Genomic DNA, 18486 nt, shown 5'->3' on the forward strand with positions numbered 1-18486 from the left:
GAAACCCCCATAGAGCGCCCCCGCCACGGCTGCGCCGTGGGCACCTGGCCTTCGGCCAGCTGTTTGTCGACATCTGTTATTGATGCTAAATCGCCTAACCAATGTTTATTTGCTTCCGCCGGCCCTGTATACTGCTCCCATATACCTGAAAAAACTCTTCAAGGAAATTGAAGAGCTTGCTAGAAAACGATAAGATAAAGATAAGATAAAGCTTTATTTTCATCGGTATAATGTATAACATGTGAACATGAGCCCTGACAGCTCTTAGACCGATATCTAACAGGAGTTAAAAAAAAAAAAAAAGGTGTAAAAATACATGATTTGATACATTATGTGAAAAAATGTGGAACACTTCACGAATTTGCGTGTCATCCTTGCTGCAGGGGCCATGCTAATCTTCTCTGTATCGTTCCAATTTTAGTATATGTACAAGGGATTCTTGGGATTCTTCTTGGGATTCTCGATTTAAATGAAAACAATGAAAACAATACTGAAATACTATGTGAACTAATTTATACATACAAAGCTGTATATATCTGATCAATTGCCCAGTCAGAGACACCGTACGTCACCACCTGAGCAATCTGACTGACCAAGCACGAGCACCGCACGCAAACACGAGTTACTGAAATTCCACACTATATTGAACACTGGTTATGTTATTACAATTTACACGTCGTTATTCACCGGCCTGTGATGCGCGCCCCTCTCATTTTGACAACCGAAACGCTACCGGCATAGTGGTACTAGAGCATATAAACTGAACAACCAGAGCGAATCGCAGCAAATCCTCTGTAATCCGTACGCAGCATACTCTACTAAATATGAGCTAGATGTAAACCGTGAAATCTAACGTGGAAAGCATGTCGTTGCACGAATTAACTTTATCGCTTCAACGTTCAACGAGTACGAAACCGGGTAAGAACGTTGCTTCGATCAATAATACTTACCTATGAGTTGCTAGTATTGACTTCCGAAAATAAAACCAACGTTGACTACGGAAAAAATCACGATTACATGGTATCAGTAGGCCTGCGCCCGTTAACGGCCCAAACAACAGGCAAGACTGTTGATTAAAAATACATATACGTGCGCGGCTGTGTGCGTGTTTGGGTGCGTGTAACATGTTAATAAGTTTTACAATATTGATAGTAAATCCTACGCTGAATCCTCATAGAGGATATATAGACCGTAGGCCTACAATTAAGACATTCCATTACATTACAACACAAAAGATGCAACCTAAACTCCTGGGGGGGGGGTACTCTCTGTTAGAACATTACGCCATGTGCATTCTCACTAAAAATAATAGGCCCCCTAGTCACTAGTGCGAACTGCACATTGGAAAACCCTACCCACTATTGCAGACACAATTGAAGAATACCACCCCCTATTGCATACACAATGAAAATATCCCACCCCTATTGCATACACAATGAAAGAGTCCTACCAGGGGTCCTCCTACACACGGCCGGAGGAAGGAAAAGAGAGATTATTTATCACATTATGAGAATTTATTTGCCACAGCTTAAAATACTCAACTAAGTTACATTGGGGTTACATTACACTGAACTTGGTCACAACTGCATCACAGCTAACCTCCTTGTATTGTATCATCTGCATAGACAACTCACCTCTATTTTCTCAAAAATGACAAGTTCAATTTCAGGAGCAGCTATGCCCGGGCAGGTATACACCGAGAGGCTGTAATATATTACATTTCTTTTAAATTTCAAGTGCATGTTACCTCCCCAGCAAGCCATCAATGAGAAGGTCTATGTTGTTGAACATAAAATCTGTCAGCCATGCAGGGGCGTAGCCAGCTAGCCTTTCCAAGAGGGGGGATTCCAAACCTACTATATACTAATAAAACTTCGTTAACATTTTCGTTTCATGCTTTAATATACACTGTATCAGATATTTGCTATTTTGATACAAACCAGGGGGATTCCGGAATGCCTGGAATCACCCCTGGCTACGCCCCTGCCATGTACATACTGTATGTATAAATGCAGAATAAAACCTGGTAATAAAATAAACTTGAATTGAATTACTAAATTTGAAACTGTGAGTCCAAATATCTAACACAAATAGCAAGCTGGGTGAATGGCAACTCCCAATCCTGCTCCCAATTCCCCTTGCCCTGTTTATTTAGGGATGGGCTGCCCGTTCGGGGTCTGGGGCGGGGTACTATGTGGTTCGTCATGAGGGGGGCCTACTGCGGGCGCGGTGCTTGACTTGAACAATCCCGAGGGCTTATTGCGGGATTAGCTTTGTAAAGGGGGGCCTATTTGCTCCTGCGCTGGCCTGCTTTAGAAGTTGAAAAACACCCCCATAACTCGCAAAATTTGGAACGCACATGGGGTAATAACGGCATATATAGTGACCCCCCCCCCGGGCCTAAACTACATATAATCAATGCACCAAAACCACATAAACGAACAAGTTGCTCTTCGCAGTAGTTCATTATTCATTATCTTTTTGCAGATTACTGTTAGTCCATGTATAAAATACTTACTTTCAGATAATGAAACTGTGCAAGTCACCGATTGCGAACACATCTTTATCATGTATATTTATCACGCATCAAGATCATCACCTCGTAATTAACCCCATAACAACAGCTATCAATCTTTTAACTGACAGTTTGTCATAGCGCTGAAATTTAATTGTGAATCAACTGATGATCGATGAAACTTAATGGCCGAATCACTAATGTGTAAAACACAACTTTAGTGACATGACGTCAGTTGTATTGCATTGTGTCAGTATTTATATACATAGAGAAATTAACCTTTCCCTGCAGTACATTAAAACTTGCACAACACTGTTATTAATTTAATGCACAAAAACAGGAGATATGAACTATGACAGGCACATACGAAACAAACCACACTTTCAATTGAATGAAATTTCATTTCATTGATTTCCAAAATGATCGACTTGCAAACAAAGTTTTGAAACATGTTTTGTTACTAACTCTTGCTAACTATGGTTTTTCCAGAAGCGAGTATCTTTACATAGGGCATTCATTCTGGGAGGTCAAAGTTCTTCTATCCACCATAGCCCAATTAAAAGCTAACAGCACGTGCATACGCCAGGTGTAAACATGCTTATCTGCCACCCTGCTGGTACTGACGCTGCCTCTGGCTTCGCATCTCCCTCGGCTGTGTGAAATTCGATGTCAAGTTCATGCCACTGGCTGGCCCAGCAACTGTTGATTGCAACGTTCTTGCGATGGACACCGAGTCTGGTGATATTAACCCGCCATGCAACTGCGGACGTGCTATCGAATTGCTTGGGGCGTGTGTGTGGATTGGTGGCAGCACCTCTGGGGTAGTCCTTGAAGAACTAGGTAGCGACTCAGCGTTCACGTTTTTAACTTTCTGTTTGTTCATCTTGAAATGCCAGTCTATAGGGGGTATGGGGCCAACGCCTCTTTGCTCCATTTCTCTGCGCTCCAGAAAAAACTGCCGAACATAGCCTTTTGATAAACCTGCAATTGGAAAAGATTACTTTACTACGTGTGTAATATGAAACATAATTCCTCCACTAATAAATGAAGCTTGTAAAACCTACAAACTTTCCATAAATCAACTAATTCTTAGTTGAAAGAACAGGGCATTATATTTTCTTTCACACTTAGATTAGATGAACATTTTATTCCTTTAAGCAATGGTCCTGATTAAATGGTGAATTCAACTCTTTTTTTCAAAGACGTCGTTTAAGCGATTTTCTCATTTATCCGAGGCTAGATATGGCAGAGATCACTGTGTCAAGGAAACATAGTGTTACATACTATTAGTAGAGTTGGCCCTCCTCATAATGCCTTGGTAGGGACTACCAAGAGTCTTCTCCATCGCCCTCCTTGTGTGGTTGTCGTACATCTCTGATAGCTTCCGTTCCTTCTCCTGCAGTTGCCTCTGCTGGAAGCCCTGCTGCAGTTGATCGAGACTAAACGTGCGCCTCGTCTTCCTCAGCTCATTATCTGACGTCAGTGGGCTGTGACACACGCCCAAGTCCTGTCCCCAGTTAGCCATCGTGTGATCAGTGTGCCATCTGTAGGGGAAACATGTTGACAAACGTGCATGTAGGTCTTAACACAATTGCTCGCCGAAAACGAAATTCAAAGACTGATGCAAACAAGCTGGCGAGTTGAATCTGACTCGACCATCTCACGTGTGAATGTAAACACACAACACCGGAGGAATAGTTAACTCCAAATTCGTAAATAATACATTTCTATGAATACTTTATACCAACGCACATATTAAAAAAAAAGTAGCAACAGATAGCTCGCTAAACATACTCTATCTAATTAATTTGTCGTATTTTAACATGTTTCTGGTTCGATACATTTATAAATGATTAATTATCAATATAAAGCCATCAAAATAATACCAATGACAGGGCTCTGCAGGGGTAGCTATAAAAATGAGTGAGATTTATTATGAATCAGAAAATCTAAGGCTGAAAGCCTTCGCGCCGCAGGCGTGAAGGGAGGGGATTAGCAAAATCAGTCGCTGGGTGCGCCACAAGTAATAAATGTCGAGATTCCCGTGCCTTGTGTCCCGCGCTTTTCGGCAAAATTCGGCTAACGCAACGAAGAAAAACTGGATTCTTGCGTGAGATTTTTGGGGACTATCAGAAATGTGCGTGAGAGCGTGAGATTGTGCTGAATTGCGTTAATCTCACGCCAAATGCGTGAGGCTTGTGAGCCCTGCAATGGAACACACTGTAGTTAAAATAATTGCATTAGAACTCATGGTACTAAACATAGTACACAAGCAGTGCGAACAGAACACAATGAAGTAATAGCAGGTAATAAGTAAAAACGTGAATAACCTAGCTCAACAATATATAAATAAATATAATCATAATCTTTGCCAGAAAGATTTGCATAATACTATTATTATATCTGACAATATAAGCAGTTTTGCTAACTTAAGTAGCATAGAGCAGACCTAGCATAAACAACCAGCAATAACTACCAGAAATTATATATAACTTCATAATTGCCTTAAAATCTGGCTACATATTTTCCAGTTACACACATATGAAAGACCATCTTACCAAGCTAGGTAATGCCACGAAGAATTTTCACTATATTTGAGACACGGTGCACGAATCATCTCATGCACATAGGAGAGCTACACTTGTTCATTCACTCGTGTCTGCCAATATTGCTGCACAATGTTCACAAGTTTTCAATTCTCCGGATTATTGCAGTCTGAGTCGTGATAGTGAGAGCACATAAACACCGATAATCATGCACTCTCTCTCTCTCTATATCGCTATGAATTCCATCATGTACTGCACCACTTCAGAACACACATGATCCTGAACATTCTGGATGCAATCCTTAGCATCCTAGAACCGCACAGTAACATCCCCCACTAGCATTTAATGAGCATGCACAGATCACGGTCATTTATTGATCGACTAACAATTTATTGATAAGACCTGGTAAGACACCTGACTGCTACTGTCAGTAGTGTCAACTTATGTAATCCTTCTTCAGGCTGATCATCTATTATTGCAGCTGAAGGGGTCGTTGTCGTATCAGGTACTACATATATGTACCCGAGGTACATATATGTATACACAAAGTGTACCAGACTTGTACTACAGAAGTCTACCCTAGCTAACACTAACCCTAATCCTAAACATACCTCATATAAAAATATAAACATAATACTAAACAACCTAAAACTACCTCGGGTACATATATCTCTTGATATATATGTAGTACCTGATATGACAACGACCCTTCGTGCATTATTGCACGCGGCTGAAAATTGACGAATGCAGGGACTAATAAACTTTTTATGACATATATAGCACACCGAGCTATTACAATCCTGTACTAACAGTGGATGAAGGACAACTACATAAATTAAACAGCTCACAAAGCTTTGCTTTAAGACTGAGCCTGGGTGTGAATAAATATTAGAACATGTTAGGTTTACAGCACTAGAAATTAATCCAAAGGCAATCCTTATCAACGTCATTTAACCATTTTCTGCTCATATACTCAGTTCTGTGTTATACCCCAGTGTACAATATGTAAATATGTCAGTATATCATTAGAGGCATATCAGTAAAAACAAAGACTTCATTTGCTAGTGACGTACATCTACTACTCCGAAGTAATGGCACAAGTAACAAAATACATAGAACCATGAACATATCTATACTATGTAGATGGCTCTGCCCAGGATTTTTTAGTGCCGGGCGCATCCAGTTGCGACGAAGTTGGAAGATGCAAGCGCTGTAGGCGCGAAGACAATCTAGGGGGGTCCGGGGCATGCCCCACCGGAAAATTTTAAATTTTGGATAGTCTGAAACTCAATTTCCTGCATTCTGAGCAATAAAAAGCCCATATATCACTTCTTTTCTTTTTTTTAATATCAAAAATTAGTGCCGGGCGGAGATATATAGTGCCGGGCGGCAACCGCGAGTGCCGGGCATACCCGCCCACCGCCGCCCACCGCGGGCAGAAACCTGTAGGTATGCATGATCATAAAAACGTTCATGCTACAAGTGGTGAGCAATGATTTATCTGCAGAACATTCACGTATATTTGCACAAATACCCAACTTTCTAGCAGGCAGTTGTGTTATTTACACATGCCAAACACACATCAACACCACCTGGCACACAAACACTTCCACAGAAATACACTATCATGACTATGCCTATATTTACGTAACTAAATCAATAACCCAGGGTGGGAAACCTGTATTCAATGGTATGTTGTATGCGGGACAGCTGAAATAAAACAGTGCTGTGAATCTTTTGTTTAAATATAAAAGGATTGAATATATATATAAATATATATATATATATATATATACACACACACAGTAGAAGTCCAAAAATCCAGGCTGCTCCAGGGGTAAAAATTAACTTTTGAACACGGGAGTCCAACGAACAAAAAGAGGGAGGCTGTGGCAAAATGAGGGAGCCCGCAGTCTGAGGTTCAAAATTTAAAAGATATTAACAATAACGCATACATGTGCTTATTTTTAAGATTCATGCAATAGCACGTCTACCAAATTTTCTTTGTACATTAGCTGAAAAAATATGGTAATTCTGCGAGGCCGTGCTTTGGAACGAATTAGTTAGTATGGCAGAATTTTCAGGGAGTCACACAGACTCCTGCATATGTCAAATCAGGGAGTCCGACAGTAAATCAGAGAGTATTTGACTCCATTAATTTCGCACCCTGAGAGCGTGTAACGCTTGAAATCATGTTTAAAAATGAACACTGTAAAAGAAAAATACGGTAAACAAATGAAAGATGAAGTTATTTTATACAAATTATTTATTTTTAGTTTATCAACAATTTTAAGTTTGAGAGTTTTTGAAAAGTCCGGATTCTCGGATGGTTCGGATTTCTGGCATCCAGACTTTTGGACTTCTACTATATAATATGTAAACATTAGATTAATAAAGAGTGATAAGAATGTGCCTATATTTATGTAATTTATCACTGAAAATACAAGCCCTAGCTAGAATGTGTGGATAAATATACCCCAAACATTATTGATTGCCAATTTCTATGGCGAACATGTAGGGACAAAAACGTGTGACAGGCAATCGGTACAAGCACACAAAACTATTTACCTAGCATACACGGTCAAACATGTGCTAAAAAATATAGGCATCCGTACTTTGACAAAAAACACAAACATTTTTCTGCAATTTTCAAGATGGGGACAAATGATACAATACACCATTACGACTACAACACAGTATGACTGCAAAAAGTAATTTTACTGCGATAGATATATAGACATTACGTATAACTAAATTGGGTACAATGAGAATACCTGCAAGATTTCCTCAATCAGTTGTTCTGTAGCTATTTGTGTGCTATCGCTGTATCGCCAGGACAATTCTGCTTCATGTCTTCTTGATCTAGAGAACAAAACAATATACATGGCCGAGTATAGTGATGGTTAGCCTGGTGAAGATAGCAATATACATACAATGATCACGCAATGATGGGAATGCTTATTTAAACATAATATTAACTAATATTTCTTGGTGCATCCTGTAGTGTAAAAAGGATACATTTATGGTACAAAAGAATCTCCTGAAATTGTATAATGACAGACAACTTCTATATATATATTATTGTTATAAAACTAAATTTATGGAAAATTTCAAAGCCTCTTCGAGTGGGGCACTTAATAGCTTTGACTGAAAATTAGAAATGAAAGCAGATGAAACAAGCGCCGCAGAGCGACTGGGCTCATCTGAGGTGTGTTGCTACAGTTATGAACGTAAAATTTCAGTCGTGCGTAGTGACACATTTGCTAGGCGCAGATATGCAGATACGCAGTTGCGTACACATCATTTCAGCAACCTTCTGCATTCTGTATACTTCCCAAATCCCATTAGTTGATACAAATCGCGTGCCTGAAACTCCTGTTTTATGGTGCATTGTGACCCTAAACCAAACCCTATTAAAAAATTGTTTTAATTGTTGTAAAAAATTATTTGTTGTTATGAAATGGTTGCAAATAAATCATGTAAATATTTGCCTTAAATGGAAAGAAATAGTTAAATGGATAAAGATAGAAAAATACAAAAAACAGGTAAATCATAAAAAATCTGATGGGATTCGATCCAAGGACCTTTGAGCCGTAATCCTGTGCTGTAGCCGATTAGGCTATCGAGGCATATTGGCTTTCCAGATTATGGATGTTTCACTGTGACATCATTGAGGCAGTTCAGGAATCCATGTTTAACCCTCCTCTTGAGAGTCAAAAGGTTATCCGACACTTACTCTTTGCATTTCAGTGAAAAGTACATTTCATGGTCCTTTCATGCAATAAAGCCATAAAAATGGTAGGTCACTGCTGAAATAAAAAAGTTTTCTAATCGCTCCGTCAGACCATGTCCTCAGAAAATGTCTAAAATCTGCCCTATGCCCCATTGACCTTTGACCTGTGACCTCCAATTTCCACACAGCGATGATATGCACCGACTATCACGAGCCTAGGTCGAGCCGTTGAGATTTGTGCCGCAATTCTGCATTTCCTCCCTATACCTTAAGTTAAGGAGGGAATGTTCCCCCTTCTTTTACACCTCTTGACCTTTGACCTTTGACCCCAGCTTTAACACCCCAACTCGTTTTCGGATTACCCCCCACGTCCCGTATATCGTGACCGTACGTTGAGCGGTTTGTGCCCAACTGTTGACGGACGGACGGCACGCACGGACAATCATGCGATTCTACAAGCTGCATCTGACTACGTCAGAAGAGCTAATAATAAGTAAGTAAATATGAATAATGAAGCAGTGATATAAGATATACATAAATTATAGCGTCTTTCTAAATCATGGTAAACAAGATTCATTTGTAGACACATATTTATGTGTGTACACGGATGTGTCCTGCAATTCAGATACACTATATCACAAGTCATGCTCAGATGCTGAATGCATGCTTTGCCACAAAAATTCCTGGCACACATAATAAATGCACACTGTCAAACAGAACGTGCATATTATCATCACGTTTCAATCGTTATGATTCGTGCAAACCACGAATATTCGTTGCACGCAGACTAGTGGACAATAGTTCGCAATCGGGTGCGTGTGAGTGTGGAGCAGCTGACATAACATAACACCCCCCCTATAAACAACATTGACGACTGCGGGCTAGATCTGCGCGTAGGCGCTGCTGCGCAACCACTGCACACGGACCCAATCTCGCCCACACACTTCTTAAGCAGAGAGCTTGCGACGGTCGCGCACACCACACTTCAGCATGCATCTCCGGCTGCTGTGCGCCGCGGCATGCCTTCTTGCATCCATTGCAGATTCGTCGTTGCCGCCGCCCCCCGGTGGCGGCTTGCGCGTGACGGCGGTGGGCGTCGCATTGCCACCGGCGCGCCACGACGCGCAGCTTCACGGCGCGCACCTGCGCTACACGTCGTGGGTGTGCAGCGCCGCCGACGTCGCCGTCGACCGGCTTCTCGTTCACGCGCTCTCGACGCTCGCCGGCTACCTCAACTACTCCTACACGGTCACGCGCTTCTGCGACGTCGGCATCGACGCCGTGCTGGCGGCGGCGCAGGACGGCCGCATCGACATCATCGGAAGCATCGTGCAGACGGAAAACTACCTCGACCGCGTGCTCTACCTCAGGCCGATCATCCACGACAAGTTCAAGATGATCATCAAGATCCCGCCGCGCGACCGCACGGCGAGCCTCGGCATCCTGACGCCCTTCGAGGACGAGGTGTGGGCGCTCATCTGCGTGTGTGGCGCGAGCGCAGTCGCCCTCCTCACCGCGCTCGCGCTGCGCGGCAGCGCCGCCTCCCCCTGGCGAGTCGCGACGCGCGCCACCACCTTCGTCGTCGGCTCCCTCGTGTGCCAGGGCGGCACGTACATGGCGGCGCGCAGACCCACGCGCGTCTTTGTCGCCATCTGGTGGACATTCGGCGTCATCACGTCGGCGATGTACACGGCGATCATCGTCAGCCTGCTCGCCGTCTCCACGAAGTTCGAGTTCCCGTTCACGAGCATCCAGGGGGCGCTCGAGTCGCCCATGCTGCCGATCGTCATACGCGACTTCTCGGGCATGCAGCTGCTGAAGAGCAACGATCCCGATTCCTTCTACGGCAAGCTGTGGGCGAAGGTGTTGTCGCACCCACAGGGAATCGTCGAGTCGCTCGAAGAAGCTTTCGACCTCGTAGAGACGGGAGATTACACTCTCTTCAACTCGAAGGTGTTTGCAAGACTCAACCTGAACAGCAACTCCAGCAACGCCGCCGACTGCCGCATGATAACCTCGCCCGTCAAGTTCTCGCTCATCGGCGTCGGATGGGCGATGCGTCACGGCCACCCGCACGCCCACGCCCTCAACCACGGCATCCGGCTGCTCTCTGAGCATGGCCTACTGAATAAGTGGCTGGACGAGGACGACCTGTGGAACGACGGCTGCCATTGGAAACATCTGAACACGGACGTCAGCGCGAGCTCAATCACGCTGGAGCACATGCAGCACGTCTTTCTCGCCATCGTCCTCGGCAACACAATCGCGTTCCTGGTTCTGTGCGTCGAGAAACTGTACAGCTTCTACCAGTCGAAGAGGGACTGCAGGGAGACGTTACCTGTACACATGACTATGTACTAGTAGGCGTGACACTGATATTCCAAGTTAATGACGTTTTCCACCACACGGATGGAGTAAGGGATAGGTAGCACGTCAATGGGTGTCACTTTTGTTTTTAATAATTTCTTTGCCAAGGCTGTTGCCTTGGATGGATTCTTTAAGATATTAACATATGTACATTAAGTACACTACAGTTACAATTTAACTAGATACTGGTTGTATTGTAGGTTTAATGTTATGCACTAAATTTACCAAGTTCTTCAGCTTTTTACAATGTAATAGTGTGCGTGAACAATTTTGGTGTGACCCAGTAAATGGCTAGTGGTATTTCACTAGCAAAAAAATTCGCGTAAGAAATACAAAAATAACGTACTGTGGGCAGCCGATATGAAAGGAAAGAAGCATTGCACTTACCTGTATATGTTGTGCCACACCAGAGGCAGTAGGTATGTCTATTTCTGAGGTAGCAAGTCAGATACTCTAATTTTTCTTTTGGCTGTTAAAAAAATATAAACATCATTTGAACATTTTAGGAAATAAAAGTGGATTGCTTTGAGAAGAGCTCTATGCTTGACTGTTTGGTCTCTGCTTTGTTGAATCAGTGTACAAATTATGACATTCTATCACTAGATTAGTTTTCTATATAAATTGAAAGAAGTTTTCTATATAAATATAAGTTTTCTATATTAATTTTCTATATATAAGGTTATTATATTATTATAGTACATATAATGGTAACAATCATACACTGGTAATTCACTTTTATTATTGCTAATAAAATTGAAGATAAAACATGTCATTACCGGAGATGTATGACTTGCAAAATATACTACTAGCCATAAGCTAGCTCAACCAAAATTCTACCCTACCTCTATTTTGCTCCATGCACCTGTGGCAATGTATTTCGTATAAAATATTTAATACAACTACAGGTAACCATTAACAAGTGCCGCATAGCGACAGCGCTCATCTAACGTCTACTGCGGTGACTCTGTGGTGGAGTGGTGGGATTCTAGTAAACCCTGTTAGTCCCAAATGTGTTCACATACATGCCGAAACAGTGGAATGCACAGGGATGGTATCAGGAACCTTCTCAAAAGAATGTTCGTTGGGATCGTTATGAAAGTTGCCACGAAATGGCGCGTACGTTTAAGTGTCTTCAGATTAAAGATGGAAGCTCCCATCATACGTAGCAGCAACAACTATCTGCAAGACAGAATAGGTAAACACTCATCCATTTACCTACGCAAGCCTACAGGCTGCGCAATAGAGAGCTGCCACCTGTAACCAATTAAGGCAAAAACTCCACAGTACCACAACACATGCACTGGCAGTAGCCACTGGCAGTGGCATACGTTACATGTAACATACTGACACTACAGAATGCCATATAAATTATACGATTTAAGGAGCATAAACCTTCTTTAACCAAATTTAGCTTTTGAAATTTCACTGTGACATTGTAGCCTCATACATCCAGGCATGTATAGATTCTACTAGCAAATCCGGCAGTCAAATTCTTTCTAACAGACAGTCAACAAATCCATGTTTAACCCTCCTCTTGAGGGTCAAAAGGTTATCCGACACTTACTCTTCGCATGTCAGCAGAAGGGACATTTCATGGTCCTTTCAATAAAGCCATAAAAATGCTAGGTCACCGCTGAAACAAAAAAGTTTTTCAATCGCTCGGTCAGACCATGTCCTCAGAAAATGTCTAAAATCTGCCCTGTGCCCATTGACCTTTGACCTTTGACCTCCAATTTCGGCACAGTGATGGCTTTTCCTACCATGATGCTATACACCGACTATCACGAGCCTAGGTCGAGCCGTTTAGATTTGTGCCGCAATTCTGCATTTCCTCCCTATACCTTAAGTTAAGGAGTGAATGTTCCCCCTTCTTTTACACCTCTTGACCTTTGACCTTTGACCCCCAGCTTCGACATCCCAACTCGTTTTGACGATCCCCCCCAATGTGCCGAATATCGTGACCGTACGTCGAGCGGTTAAGATTTGTGCCCAACTGTTGACGGACGGACGGACGGACGGACGCCCGGACGGACGCCCGGACGGACGATCATGCGATTCTACAAGCTGCATCTGACTATGTCAGATGAGCTAAAAAACCCTGCTTTGCCAGATAGCAATGTAGAGCAAGTAGTAAGCAAATTGCCTTACACCCTAATTTTAATAATAACCTCAATATCTGTGCTTTCCTCCTTAGCTTCATCTTCCTCATCAACATCATCCTCTTCTTCCTCTTCACCCTTCATGATAACTGCAGGCCAAAACCATGGTTCTACAGGAACGTCGACCTCCTAATGACAAAAACCCCACATACAATCATCAGTTGTACAGATACCAATCCACCTTGGTCATCTTACATTAAGAGTATCGAAACCATGTTTTAAATATATTATATTGATAACTATAAACTATTTCTCTAGCTTACATGCAGGTGGGTACAAAACATATCATTATGACATATAACAATTGATCAGCATAGATCATTAATTGCAAATCCATCTCGTTTGAGTATTATGAATTTCATCATATTCCGCCACACATATATGTAAATTTCATTGAAAAGAGAAGAATGACAGCAGACTGCCAGAGTGGGGTTGTGATAGTAAATGTAATTTCATAACAAGTATTACCTCACGTTCATCTAGTTGATAACAGACTAGTTGACTCTGTTTTAAGTCCCTTTCTATGTCTCTGTCTTCTAACTTTCCCCTTTGCTTTTTCATAAATTCCTCCTTTTAATGAAGTATAGATAAAAAATAATATGAAAGTTACAATTAAACACTATAATTCGACTATGAAAATGTCAATATTATTGAGATACAGTTTATAAATTACAAGCAAACTTAATATTTGGTTAAATTTATCATTATTTTAAGGTATAATTCTTTCACTTTGGATCATTATGATTGGATATACCAGCCAGACAATCAATAAATGTGTACCTTAAGGTTCTGATCCATCATTTTTCGTTTTCCTTTCCAGCTCGCTCTCATTGTTTCTACCTCAACTTGCCTCTCTTTTATAGCAGTTTCTTGTCCCAGTCCTCCTCTACCTGCTTTAATTTGTATACCCACTGGTTCTAACCTGCCTTTACTAGCTTAAATGAAAAAAACAATGAAAAGAACTAGGAACACCAAGCAGCAATCATATAATACAAAACTGTCATCTAGTAGCACTTATTATGAATTTCGAATGCAGTATTTCGAATTTCGAATCGGTATTATGCAGCACACCTGTCATACAGTGCAACTTACATACATCTATTCATATTATATTCAAACGGTAAACAACATACCATCTCTCCCAAGAGCCATGCCAGGTTGATATCCCATTTTTTGAAGAAGTGCAAAGCCCTTGTTATCCTGAGTAATGGCTTTGCTCAGACCAGAGTCCCTCATTTCTCTCTCTTGCTGTTTCTTGCTTTTTACTGTATTCTTTATTGCAGATTTGTGTGATTTGGTTTCAGTTTGATTGAACCTAGCTTGATTTCGACTGACAAGGCCAGGTCTTTTGTCCTCACTGAAAGTGTAGTGATGAAATAAAATAGTTCTTTAGGATCCCTCACCTACATACATTACCAGCATACATCCCCATAACCCTAACCTAAGTCTAACTACTAACTAAATTGCGGACGGTGTGATTTCCAATGCTTACAGCCAAATATGATAACAAAACAGGATTGCTGATTTCAACGTATCAAGGGAGACAAATATTGTTCTACAGGTGGGTAAATGAGAAATCAGGATGAATCATGCAATATTTGATTAAAATACGATTTGTCTTTACAATTAAATGTGACATTGCAAGAAACATGTTATCAATGCCTGAAACAACTAGTAGTAGTAGTACTAGTACGTAGTAGTAAATTAAATTAATGTAATATTACTAATAATGAATCATTTGATGTAGATCATCATCTATTTGTAACCTCACCACATAGCAAGCACTGCATCTGACATATAGTCGTCATCACTATCGGTATCTGCCTTATTCATTGCCAGACGTCGGACGAACAACTGAACTGGAAATTGGAATGCACCATGTCACAATCAGTGAATCACAGGCACTTGAAGCGTTTCAATAAAATATAATGCTAACTAAATACGAAATCTATTTACTACCAAATTCTTAATGTTTCTATACTCTCTTTCACCTATTATTGCCGACAGTTTCCTGTAAATTCCGTCTAAATCCTTTCTGTTCACTATTTTATTTGTGCCGAAGTTCTCCATGTAAATTCCCGCTCGCTAAATCCTACGTGGCAGACATATACGTCGGGCGGGGCCATTCGTTCTCGGTGTTCCACACTGTTGCACGCTTACACTAATATTATATGCTTATAGCGTCTATGTCCCCAGCGTAGCTGCCGGCAACGTACTCTGGTCACTATTGATAATGGTTTAGGGTGTAAGCATATAGGGTTAGCGGTTTAAGGCGAGTAGAGTTAGGCGGTTAGGGTTAGGGAGTAGCGTAGGCGACTGCCCTAGACTCGTTAGCTGGAGTAGAAGCGTACGGTCGCCATCATTGATAGTACCAGGGACGTTCGCGGTATTACGCGGACGTACGCCAGGGTACCTTCGCAGTAACCCCGGGCGGATCATAGACCCTCTCAGCCAATATATATAGTGTAATATATATTATTAGTTGAAGCGTGCACAGTGGGAGCCGCAGCAGCAATGGCGCCGGTAGATATACAATATGTTACCCCAAACCCAAGAGGTATAGGGTTACAAGCCTACCCATCCTCCTTGTTGGCGGGGGTAATGCCCGAGTGAATCACTGCGGCGCCGTTTGCTGGTGCTGTTTTCAGAGACCTGAACTTCCAAACTGGCGTTATTCTCAACCGAACCTATTCTGCCGCATGCGGGAACTTACTATGTATCGCAATAATCTGTATTAAACTATATAACCTGTTACATAGAAAATTCGAAGCTGACGAGCGGTCGATTATTCAAGCCGCCATTGTCTGTCTTGAACCTGCTGCACGTACGCAATTCGCTATGCGGGGCATTTTAGGCGTTTGCGCTACTTGTCATTGACGTTCAACGACTGACAGCAGGCATCTGCATGATACATTTGCGATCTATGCGAGTCAAAAGCTTAGGCCGAACGCTATGCGCATTGCGGAAATGCCGACGTCCACAGGTCAACAGAAATGGCGCTCGAAATATCCGCCGCCTGATGCACTAGTTCGAATTTTTTGTAACAGGCTTATTATTAGTTTAATACAGGAGTATTGCGATACATATAAGTTTCCGGATAGCGGAGAAAGGTTCGTGTTGAATAATAAACCGCAGTTTGGAAGTCTAGTCTCTGAAGAACGCCAGCGCAGCAAAGCCGGCCCGAGTGCATTCAGCTCGGGCATTCCTTCGCAGCAAAAGGATAGGGAAGGCCTTTGTAAACCCTATCCTCTAGGGTTTGGGCTTACATCTATTGTATGTCTATGGGCGCGGCAGCGTATATGGTTGCACGTAGATTTGACAGAATTTACCAGCGAAATGTCCGGCATAATATCTATATATATTAGAGTGGTAAGCGTGCAAACAGTGGAGCCGCGAAAGCAATGCGGCGGCCGGCGCACTAATGCACTTGAAGCGTCGTTCAATAAAATATAATCCCCTAACTAAATACGGAATCTACATTTAAGCTACCATAAGTACCAAAATTCTAAGAGGATACAGTAGCCTCTAGGTTATAGGGTTATTTTGCAGCTAATTTAGTGTTATAATTGCGCTACATACAAGAAAAAAAGTTTCATGCGTTCAATCACGCATTTAGAAATTATTTTTTTTAAATGTTTTAAACTAACGACTACAGTTTGATTAGCAACGACAGCGTGGCGCCACTCAAGCGCACGCGATCTAGAGAAGTTGCGGCAAAACCACTTTCCCAGGCAAGGGCTACAGACGGCGGGTATTTCTTATATTCATTTTAAAAGCAAAAGGATTGTAATATCATTATAAACGACAATATAGTTTTAGTTATTAATATGCGATAAAATTTCCATAAAAATGAATATCGTTCGGCTTAAATAGCATTTAGGTATATAATATAATTGGCACTTTTGTGATTAAGCCCTCGGCTCAAATTTACCTGCCAAATAAAAATGCAAATACGCAATCTTTTCAGGTGGCAGCACCGGTCGCGGGTTGTCCATGGCGCCGTTTCCACAATTTCGTAGCGTTGATGTTGTAAATAACTAAATTAAAGTATCTGGTGACAAAACATGTGGGTAATTAGACGATTTGCTTATCACAGTAGTAAGTTGTATCCGCAGTAAACATCTCTAGAGGACTACTGTCCCTTTAATGTTTGCTATACTCTCTTTTCGACCGACCAGTTTCCTGTAAGGTGCAACATGTCGCGCCGCCGACAAACGCCGCCTGCCACTCAAGCACGGGCGTTCGAAAAAATTAGCGGATATCCGATATCCGCGGCATACCAGATCTTCTTGTGCGGAGATTACCAGATTTCAATGCTTGGTATTCGCCGGCGATAGCTAAAAAAAAAATCGCTCATTTAATCGCGGAATAGTGCGTTGTTAGTTATCAACTTTATACGGCAGCCAGCAGCATCTGGCAAGTGCGAGAGCGCCGACGTGCGTGCCCTCAGCTTACTAAATTTACTATGTCACACTAGCGTTTTTAGTACAGGCAGGCATAGCCATATTGCAACCTAAAACAGAAAACCCCACAAAAAAAAAAAAAAGCTAAGAAAAAAAAGAGTAGCGAAAACAAAACAGTGCGCAAAAAAAAAAGTCGAAAAAAAAGCCGAAACAATACCAAAATGCGCTCAAGCGCTGCGATCGTGATCAATAATTGTGCAACATGTGTAGACATCTGTATCATGATTGTATCAAGCCGAACCAGACAATGCGTCTAAGACAATACGTCTCTGCCCAGTGTACTGTGGAGGGTATGTGTATATACTCTATGTCAAAATTGAAATGCCGCGCGAATGCCACTTCAAGCCACTAATGATTAGACGCTCGGCGGCAGCGAGATTTTTATTATAATAATTACATACATTATTAATAATTTCAAAGAGCCGAATAATACCTAAGACTGTGTACAACGGAAAAACGGGAAAATAGTAGCTATTTCCACGACTCACTTATTACTACTTTGCCTGCAAGTCTAGAATAATTCATTGCGTATGCATTAAGCAGAATTCCTTTGCTCTCTAAAACATCAGACAACGCTTGTCAATACGATACTCCTAGGCGCGAATATCGGCTCCTTAAACCCTCCCCTCCCACATGCCACAACGCCGCCATCGAATCCACTTCGCCGTTCCTGCCCAGCATTTCCTACACGCGGCTAAGCGTT

General features: G+C 41.9%; 1 protein-coding gene across 1 annotated transcript; it reads right to left on the bottom strand.

Moving 5' to 3' along the window:
- Positions 1 to 2446: 2446 nt before the first annotated feature.
- LOC106816236 (G patch domain-containing protein 11-like) lies at positions 2447 to 15320 on the bottom strand. Its single transcript, XM_014820818.1, has 10 exons — positions 15312 to 15320; positions 15092 to 15179; positions 14454 to 14677; positions 14101 to 14255; positions 13789 to 13890; positions 13330 to 13449; positions 11549 to 11630; positions 7836 to 7923; positions 3800 to 4059; positions 2447 to 3496 (listed from the first exon to the last, which is right to left on the bottom strand). Exons 2-8 carry the CDS (start codon positions 15151 to 15153, stop codon positions 7868 to 7870), a joined length of 801 nt encoding a protein of 266 aa, XP_014676304.1. The 5' UTR covers positions 15154 to 15179; positions 15312 to 15320; the 3' UTR covers positions 2447 to 3496; positions 3800 to 4059; positions 7836 to 7867.
- Positions 15321 to 18486: the final 3166 nt, after the last annotated feature.

Source organism: Priapulus caudatus, unplaced genomic scaffold (assembly GCF_000485595.1).
Source record: "Priapulus caudatus unplaced genomic scaffold, Priapulus_caudatus-5.0.1 Scaffold30, whole genome shotgun sequence".
Lineage (NCBI taxonomy): Eukaryota > Metazoa > Priapulida > Priapulimorpha > Priapulimorphida > Priapulidae > Priapulus > Priapulus caudatus.